We start from the raw sequence: 9,708 nt of genomic DNA, 5'->3' as shown, positions 1-9,708 counted from the left end.
CAACAGATCTGTTTTGTTTTTTGTTTTTTTAATATTTACACTCTGATGGCCAAATAATCAGTTAAATAATTAATTTTAAAACACATTATTAAAAAAACAGACTTACCATAATGTTGACATTTCTTGACTAAAAAGGCAATGACTGCTGTAAAGATCCTCACGACAACAGCGATTACAAGGATGTCAGTGCAGGATCTCAGGCTTTCACCTGAAACTCAACATTTGAAGATTAGGATAATAAAATTTTGCGAAAATGACACAAACAGGTGACGTAACTTCCATGTTGTAAAAGTTTACATTTAAAACAGAAGTGACATTAAAGAACACAGTAATTAGCAAATCTTAGATTAAAATTAATTACATTTTAAACAGTTTTCATATACATGTACAGTTTGCAGTGCTTTTTTTAGAAAAGCTAGATGGATGTAAACCATAGACAAAAATATGTGTTTTATGTAGTTCAGCTGATCCAGGTGTGTTAAAGCGCTGGTGTACCTGGTATGTACATTTCTGAGTTCCTGGTCTGGGTTATCTCCGGATGGTGGACTCTGCAGGTGACTCTGTGATCGAAAGAAGCACCTTTTAGTTTTATTCACATAGTTTTGTCCTGGAAAATTAAAGCTCTCTGTACACTGATGATAATTTAACAACACAATCCCACCCGACTGAGGTAAATGAACCACATAAAACCAGAACTAAGATCTGAAACTTTAAATATTAAAATAATATGAAACCTTTTTGTAGCAGTCTGCAGAGTCACTCTTCTTGTGATTGTGAGACACCCTGGAGATTCCTCACTTCTCCTTGGGTTTTCAGCACTAATTTCATTTCCTTGATTGTCAAGAAATGTAATCAGAGGCTCAGGGAACCAACACTTAGCCTCACACTGCAGAGTCAGTCCACCTCCCACATCTGGAACAACTGAGAGTTTTGGCTCAGAAACAGCACCTGCAAAAGTAAGAATTTTTCAGGCTGTTGTCTGTGACCAACATCTCAGTTCAAATGTTCATAGAAAACTGTGGGAAACGATTAGGAAACCTCAGCTTTACGAGAGAGATACATAACTATTAATTATTCACGTTGTGGTCTTTGAACTTTTCAACCAACATTTCAGGTCAAATGTTTATACAAAACATTACATTACACAAGCTTTACGAATGATGTGGGTGAAAATGTCCACAAAGAAACAGTTTAGCATTTGTCTACAGACAGCTGGCTTGACTTATAACATTTACTTATTTATTTACTTATAACTTATAAGGACAGAAATCTGTTGCTTCATTTTTCTGTTCTGATTTTTTTGTTACATTCTTACTGTAGTGTTGCTCTGCCATTGTTAGTCTCTGTTACCAGCTGTTAGCTGCTGTTAGTCTCTGTTACCAGCTGTTAGCCTCTGTTAGCTGCTGTTCACCAGAGTTGATGACACTTTAAAGTGGGTTTCCATCTTCATCATGGCGTGCTACGCAGGCGGTTACTTCTTCTACAACAAACACACACACAAAAAACAAACTGCAATACGCTAACATCTGAAAATACAGAATCCAAGAAGCAAACCATCTTTTATAAACAGTCTATCTTGGTGATTTTTTTTTTGTGCTTGTTCAATTCAATTCAATTTTATTTATATAGCGCCAAATCACAACAAAAGTCGCCTCAAGGCGCTTCATAGATACAGAGAAAAACCCAACAATCATATGACCCCCTATGAGCAAGCACTTTGGCGACAGTGGGAAGGAAAAATTCCCTTTTAACAGGAAGAAACCTCCGGCAGAACCAGGCTCAGGGAGGGGTGGCCATCTGCTGCGACCGGTTGGGGTGAGAGAAGGAAGACAGGATAAAGACATGCTGTGGAAGAGAGACAGAGGTTAATAACAGATATGATTTAATGCAGAGAGGTCTGTTAACACATAGTGAGTGAGAAAGGTGACTGGAAAGGAAAAACTCAATGCATCATGGGAATCCCCGGCAGCCTATGTCTACTGCAGCATAACTAAGGGAGGACTCAGGGTCACCTGGTCCAGCCCTAACTATACGCTTTAGCAAAAAGGAAAGTTTTAAGCCTAATCTTAAAAGTAGAGATAGTGTCTGTCTCCTGAATCCAAACTGGAAGCTGGTTCCACAGAAGAGTGGCCTGAAAACTGAAGGCTCTCCCTCCCATTCTACTTTTAAATACTCTAGGAAGTAGGAACAAAAGACATGTATTTAATATATTTTAATTTAAGTGTTTAGAAAACAAACAAATCTATGCTGGTTCAAAGTAAACGGTTTTTTTAAGCTGCATTATTGTTACAGAGAAGACCCACTTATTTCTGTGCTTTCAAAATGTATTAAAATGAAAATAACTGCAAATCACTGTACCCCTTATTCTAACTTAAGACAACACAAAATGTAAGATTTATAATCTCTGTGATCCAAAAGTCTGCTGTAAACACTCAGTTCTCTTTGTATGACGTCAAAGAAAAGGGATCTTCCTAACATGGTCAGGCACACAGCTGTGGCTGTGAGGAAAAGCCCCACCAGCCTGCCAATCAGAAGAAAATTGGCTAAAATTGATCAAGAAAAGCTAAAAATTAAGGAATATTTTTGAAGTGGGCATCATGCAAAACTACTGTAGGAGACTCCAAGAATCGAAACATGGAGGCTGAAATGAGTATAGTAGGTCTGTTTTAATGTTTTAACTAAAAAATAAAGGACGAAATTCAGCAAAGGGCCCATATTTAAGAAACCACTCTGCTATGGACACACTGCTGTGGAATTAATATCTTTCAAAAGTTCTAATTGCACTGCTTTGTAAAATATAATAGTTAAAAAAAATAACTGGAAGTAGTTCAAGTGGTGTAGAAAGTCGTGCAGAAATGCTGTAAAATACTTCCATACACGTACTTCATTACCATGAACTTGTGCAATTTTGTAAATCCTTTTTGTCCTTGTGAAACAAATTTCCTGAACTCTGTGCACAGCACGCGTCACAAGCTGAGCAGAAAAAAACATTTACAGTTAATTTCAACTGTTTCAGCAGAAATGAGAGACGATTATAGAAAGACATTGGAAAAAAACAATAATACAAAAAACAGTTGCATTCGCTTCCCTTAAATTCTCACATCACCTGACACTTCCTATAAAACCCGCAAATTTAACCTTTCACAGTAAATACCACAAAATCCTCAGTAGACTACAGAAAAAAAATGTACCATGTAAAACATTAAAAGATATAAAAATGATACCTTGTTTCTTTAAAAACTCACTTTAAACCTTTGCCATGGTTTTTAACAGAAACTTTTTCAGTAACTCACCATCACACTTTGCTACTCTGTGTGCTTTGCATATGATGTCAAAGCTACTTAAATTTTTTATCATTGTTTACTATTAACAAACAGCAATTGTACTTTAATTAACATCAGCATCAACAACAACATCAACATTTAACATCAGCCTTACAACAGGCTTTCTAAAGGAGTTTTCCCTACACAGAGGAAAAGCAGCAGCTTCTTCCAGAATTGCACGATTATCTCTGTAATCCAGTCACATTTAAGCCCAGATGATAGACCACTCCAAAACCTTCATTAGTTTTACTTACTTTTACTCTGCTGCAATGTGAGGAATATTTAGCCCATTTCTTTCTGAGGTTTTGGAAAAAGAAGAAAACTGAACTGACTACAAATAGTTCCTTGAATCGTTTGATATGAATTCAAATATGACTGCATTAAGTGAATACTGAAGAAAACTTGCTTTAACCAGAATTAATCGACAGCTGTAGATTCACAAGAACAACTTTTATTGTTCTTAACATTACAGTTTGTTTTATAGGTGTGTGTGTTTATATCAGAATGTCACAAACAGTTACATGATACATGACGTGGTTTTCACTGTCACTGCTGTCCGTGTCGGAGTTTTACTTTGGCTGGAGCTCAGCCAGCTTCATACTCACATGCACAGCAATCCAGGTGAAAATAATGCAAATCGTGTGGTTGCAGCTGTTCCAAGAACAGTAACCAGCAAGTTAAAACAGCACTATTACATAATACAATAATTACAAAACTCAAAAAAGATTACAGCAAAGCTCTAAATACATATCCCAATATATTACACAAAATGAATGTGGATAAAGTTTGAATTGAGGTGCCTCTCTTATAAAACCGTATTACTACCTACGATGATAATCAAGAAAAGCAGATATTGTGACAGGCGGAATGGGTCAGCACATTAAAATGACAACTTTGACTGTATTTCAAAACAAAAACTATCAAATAAGTATTTAAAACGTTGGTATGTTTATAAAATGCAATGCTTTTCTATAAAACTCACTTGGATGGCGTCCTGAAATAAATGACAAATCAGTTTATACTTAGAGGTCAACTCCCACCTAACTGACAGTTTCATTTGTCTGATTATGAAACGTTCCTCATTTAGTTTCAGGTCCGATCTCCATCAGCGGCTCTGAGTCTTCAGAGATGATGTTTCTGTGCTGAACACGTATACTGCCTCTAACAGACCGACGAGTGGACGAACGGCGAAGACGCTCATGCGGAATGGACAACACTGGAAGTGAACTGCTGTTATCACTGTTTCTTTTCATCTCGCCGCTGGTGTCCAGATGTGATGAATCTTCTTCTGTGGTCTGTGAGGAGCTGACAGATGTTGTCAAGGCCTCTGGTCTGGGGTTGTCGTTGTTGTGATGAGACTTTGGAGAGGGCGGGATCGTGGGATTTGAGATGCTTGATGAGGATTTGGAGTCATTTGTACAGTCGCTTGTCTGGATGACCGGACTCTGCCTTTCATCATTCGTACCATGATTATCGAGACTCCGTTTTTGTCTTCTCACTGTATGAACACAAAAAAACAAAAATAATTAGCATCTGTTTCATTCCTGACATTTCGTTGTTCTTATTACACACACAAACTGTTATGACAAAGCCAACCTAAATTCAGGCTAAAATCCAGGTGCTTCTTACCATATGTATATTTTTTCCTTTTGTTTTTTATTATTTGTTTTGCTTTTCCTTCACTTGTTTGATGATTCATTGAACTGAATTAGCAGTTTTAAAAATAACGCCTAGAAACTGACTTACCAGGGCAGCTGTGTTTCTTCACTAAATGCACAATACATGAACAGATGACAGTGGCTGTTAAGGTGGTTAAAACTGTAATTACAATGGTTACAGTGAAGGATCCCTGGTATCCATCTGTAATGACAAAAAAAGAGATTGAACCTGAAAAAGCATTTTGATAAAAGAGGAGGAACCTGCATAATTTCATAGCTGCTTTATCAGCACATTTTACCACTCAATAAATGTTGTGTGTCTGAATAGCTAATGGATAATGAAGCATAGACACAGCTAATCCAGGTGTTTGATTAAAGCTACCTGGCAGGTAAATCTCTGAGTCCCTCGTCTGATGTATCTCCGGCTGGTGGACCCTGCAGGTGACCCTGGGACCAAAACACACACATTTACATCTTATTCAAAATGTGCACCAGTGGGGTTAGCGTGAGAAGGCATCTGTTGAAAGATGCAATTACACACTAATCAATGTATATTTACAAGTACAACTTTTTTTGAAGTAAACAAACTAATTGATCAAGATAAAAATTCTCCAACACATCATTCAGAATATAAACTTGTGGTAAGTTTTAATTTGATATTAAACCTGTTGGTAGCAGTCTGCAGAGACACTCTTCCTTTGACCGTGAAGCATCGTGAAGACTCTTCATCTCTCTTTGGGTCGTCGGCACTGATCTCATTTCCCTGATTGTCAAGAAATGTAATCTTAGGCTCAGGGAACCAGCACTTAGCTTCACATTGCAGAGTCAGTCCACCTCCAACACCAGGAACAACTGAGAGTTTCGGCTCAGAAACGGCACCTGCAAAAATATTAAATATTCACATTGTAGCCTTTGCACTTTCCAACCAGATAGATAGATAGATAGATAGATAGATAGATAGATAGATAGATAGATAGATAGATAGATAGATAGATAGATAGATAGATATCATTAAAGAGATTAAATGCAGCTCTGATCTTTGAGTGGACGTACCTACAAACAGCTCCAGAGTTGTGATTACTTTTTTCTTCTTCCTGATAATCGCACAGTGGTATTTTCCACTGTCGCTTATCTGCAGGTTGGATATCACCATTGACAGGTTTCCGTTGTGAAGTTCGTGCCTGATGAGGTTTGTTCGGTACCGAAACACTGGATTCTTCATCTCAAAGGTTTCACACCCATCTCGGTACAGGAAGGCAATATCTGGAAGTGAACTCTCCTTAGTCCATTCCACTGTTGGGACGTCTCCACTTGGGGTGATGTTGCAGGGCAGGAGGACAGTTTCACCTGCAAAGGCCACGATCTTTGGTACGACAATCGCTGAGGGTTTTCCTGTGGATAATAGAGATAACAAAACACGGAGGAACTAATTACTGTGTTTATTCAAAGAACTGAGTCTACTAAAAAAATGTTTGTGTGTGTGCAGCAGCAACCTCATTATTGCTTTATGCTTTAAAACTTGCTCAGAAAGCATTCATACAAATATCAGGTCTCATCACAAATGTTTATTCTCACGGTACAATATAGTCCAACAAATCTGAAGTTTTCTTCTGTTTGTGTAAACTGAGACTCTAAAATAAGGACAGACTGTGTTGTAGGTCAGTGATAAGCCTTATGTGTAATTTCATTTATATATTTGTAATAGCTAACCTCTTCACCACAGATTACCCAAGCAGGAGTCTCTGTGGCTGAAAAACGAGGCCAGCGCGGAAATGCAGCCTACAGTCGCTATTGTGGCAAATTAATGCTGGTTACAAAAGTGTGTCAGTCCCCACAGACTGCACATTTACATGCTGCCCAACTTTACCATATAAGAAAAGCATGTTTTCAGCCTGTATATAGCGAGAAATTACAACAGCTAAAGGTGCTTTAGAGTGTAAGAAACTGGGAGCTGGTTCCACAGAAGGGCAGTCTGAAAGCTGAAGGCGCTGCCTCCTCATTCTGCTTTAAATATCAGACGAACCACATGTCTGAGAGCGATGTTAATCTGTTAGTGTGATGTGGTGTCTTTAAGATAAGGTGTCTGTTTTGTCTGAAATAAGGAGGAGACAGTTGCAGTCTCTGTGGATAGTTTATCCCTGCATAACGTCAAACGAAAAATCTGACAAAATGTCATAATAATTTTTCCAGCAGGAGACTCACAGTTCCAGGCAGGTAAAACGTCATGCACAAATACACTGAAACATTTCTGTGTACGTGCAAGTAGTAAATTTACTTCAATTTTTGTTTTGTTGCCTTTTTTATAGCATGCGCAACAAAGGAATTCCTGTCATGTGAGGCAGATTCTTAAACTTCCTGCATAACGTGAGTCAAATAAATGCAGAACAAACATTTGTAGGAAACTTTGCAATAAAACTGAGGGACAGTTATAAAGAAAACACATTAAAAACACATTTTTTTAGCACAAAACCACACTGTTAATCTCTGCTGCAACCGTGACAGCAAAATCACCGATAAACGTACACAAAAAGTACTCTGAAAAATTTTTTACTGTACGGGTGTCACACATTGCGCACATTGATGTCACAGTAAATCGCTTTATTTTGGAAACTGTGGTCATTTGCTGTTTGCACACAAACAACAGCAGCAGTGTGATTTCCCTGCTGACTGCAGTCGGTGCTCTACAACAGAAATGATCCAAAAATAACCTTAGGAAGTGAGTGAACTTCAACTTGAAATGAGAATTGAGGAACTGGGTGTCAATTTAGTCGAGTCATGTCGGTCAAAATGAACTTGCCCTAAACGTAGAAATGAACTGCAACATTCAGATTGTGAGAAACATTTGATAATATCGCTCAGCGTTTCCAGTTTAAACACAGAGAAGCTCTTTAAATGACTGACACACAGATTTTGAGCTTGTTTCCTCAAAATGTAAACAAATAGTCAAACAAACATCCTGCTTTTATCGTCAGAACTTCGATACTGAATTACACAGAAACTTTAGCAAAGGCATTAAAGGTAGACAGATACGCACTTTTACAGCGACTCTGTGTTAACATTTGTAAAGTGACTCGCTGAAAACACAAATCCATAAATCTCACCTGTACAACAAGATGAGGACAGGACAGCGGCGAGCAGGAGCAGGCGGACAAACCACAGCGACCTGTTCAAACAGGCATCAAAACAAACTTTGTTGACTTCGTCCATGGTTCCTCTTCAGAGAGCAGCCCGACACAGACGAAGTGGAACAGTTTCGACTGTTGTAGTTCAAGTCGCAAAAAGAGAAGAAGGCGGGATCAGAGCCATAATTTCATCATGCTGTCTGATAATTTTACACATTTATAGCGCTTAGTAGACAACAATCAAAGTACTTCTTCTTATACAGGTAGGTTTCCTTTCATCATCTATTATAAGTTTATTAATCATCATTAAATTGAAAGTAGCTTCGTAATGCTGGATGCTATAGCGCTTTTCTACTATACCTGACCACTCGGAGGCTTTATATAGTACATATTGTACTATATGACACATTCATCCATTCACACAGTCACACACGCAACTTTTTTAACACCTAAGTGCTTTCGGTATTTCTATCTGCTTTCTGTTTAAACGCTGGTTCATCTCTTGATTTTGGAGCCTTATAACACTTGAATGATTTATAGGTCAGTGTTAAGGTCAGAGTTTCTTATAGTTTGCACATCTTTTGTCGACCAGTGTGCTGCGACTGCAGGAGATGTCCACATTTTAACTGGCTTATGAACATGATACATTTTCTATTATTCCAGAAAACAATTATTGAGTCAATCTCATTAACGTTATACCAGTGCAGCTGTTCTGCTATCAGCAGCTTGAACTTATAGTGTGAGGCTTTAATTGAACTCATGGGCAAAGCCCTGTGCAAACCATGAGTCTGACTCTGAGGTAAATCACTGCTATAAAACAATACAGTGAAACTGAGCGAGTGAAACTGAAATAAGAAACTGCAAAATTACAGCACACACAACCAAAGCTGTCAACATATTTCAGGCTTATGGAGCAAATTTCATCATTTACAAGGCTCAAAAACAAGTCAAAGGATTTTAACGAAAAAAAGGTAGTGTTAGTGGGGAAAGTGGGACATTAAGTTGTGTTTTTATGTGATTTTTTCATCCCAAAGGAGGTAAGGAAGACTCTTTTATGTGTTTCATAAATCAACATAAATTAATTAAGATTCATGTGTTTGATTATATCGGCAGGTAACAGGTAAATTTATATTAAAATTATTTAAACAGCAGGAAAGTATTGTGAAAATATTGCAACTTTGTAATTATAAAGTGTTTATTTTTAGCTCCTCTCAGCAGTCAGGCATGAGCATACAAATATGCTTTATAGATTAAAAACAACTGTGAGCTTCATGGAGGATTCAAACCCAGCACCTGCTAATAAAAGTCAACTTGGAGAAGTGTGACACCGCTTTTCTCTCTCACACATTTCTCTGTCAGCTGATTAAACAGATGCAGTTAATGTTGATTTCTTAAAATTATTGTATTCATGGTTAAGGTTGTGTTGTGTAAAACAACTAAAACGATGTTAGTTTGCACACACAGAGAATGGCCAGGTTTAAATAATATAAGCAGTTAATTCACAACACAAAGGGTTAATATTTCAACCAAATAACAATGTGTATCATGTTAGTGTGTAGAGTATGTTTGAATGTGAGTGTGTGTCTTTCTTGCCCTCAGTGTCAG

General features: G+C 37.6%; 1 protein-coding gene across 1 annotated transcript; it reads right to left on the bottom strand.

The window, feature by feature from the left end:
- Nucleotides 1–3,760: 3,760 nt before the first annotated feature.
- Nucleotides 3,761–8,247, bottom strand: LOC102211949 (butyrophilin subfamily 2 member A1-like). The gene is made up of 6 exons (XM_005753711.1): nucleotides 8,083–8,247; nucleotides 6,035–6,373; nucleotides 5,647–5,860; nucleotides 5,364–5,428; nucleotides 5,070–5,183; nucleotides 3,761–4,821 (listed from the first exon to the last, which is right to left on the bottom strand). The coding sequence occupies exons 1-6, from the start codon at nucleotides 8,186–8,188 to the stop codon at nucleotides 4,403–4,405; spliced, it is 1,257 nt and encodes a 418-aa protein (XP_005753768.1). The 5' UTR covers nucleotides 8,189–8,247; the 3' UTR covers nucleotides 3,761–4,402.
- Between the last annotated feature and the right edge of the window lie 1,461 nt (nucleotides 8,248–9,708).

This window comes from Pundamilia nyererei, unplaced genomic scaffold (genome assembly GCF_000239375.1).
Source record: "Pundamilia nyererei isolate P.nyererei 1_Seehausen unplaced genomic scaffold, PunNye1.0 scaffold00456, whole genome shotgun sequence".
NCBI lineage: Eukaryota > Metazoa > Chordata > Actinopteri > Cichliformes > Cichlidae > Pundamilia > Pundamilia nyererei.
This window is presented reverse-complemented; position numbering and strand designations above follow the sequence as displayed.

What these genes read in the sequence shown, in the direction of transcription:
- LOC102211949 (XM_005753711.1), bottom strand. Translation starts at nt 8,188, where the DNA reads ATGGACGAAGTCAACAAAGTTTGTTTTGATGCCTGTTTGAACAGGTCG. An exon ending in CTGCAGACTGCTACCAACAG is followed by an intron (nt 5,429 to 5,646) that starts GTTTAATATCAA and finishes TTTTGGTCCCAG; the next exon opens with GGTCACCTGCAGGGTCCACC. An exon ending in GAAGAAACACAGCTGCCCTG is followed by an intron (nt 4,822 to 5,069) that starts GTAAGTCAGTTT and finishes GTGTTCATACAG; the next exon opens with TGAGAAGACAAAAACGGAGT.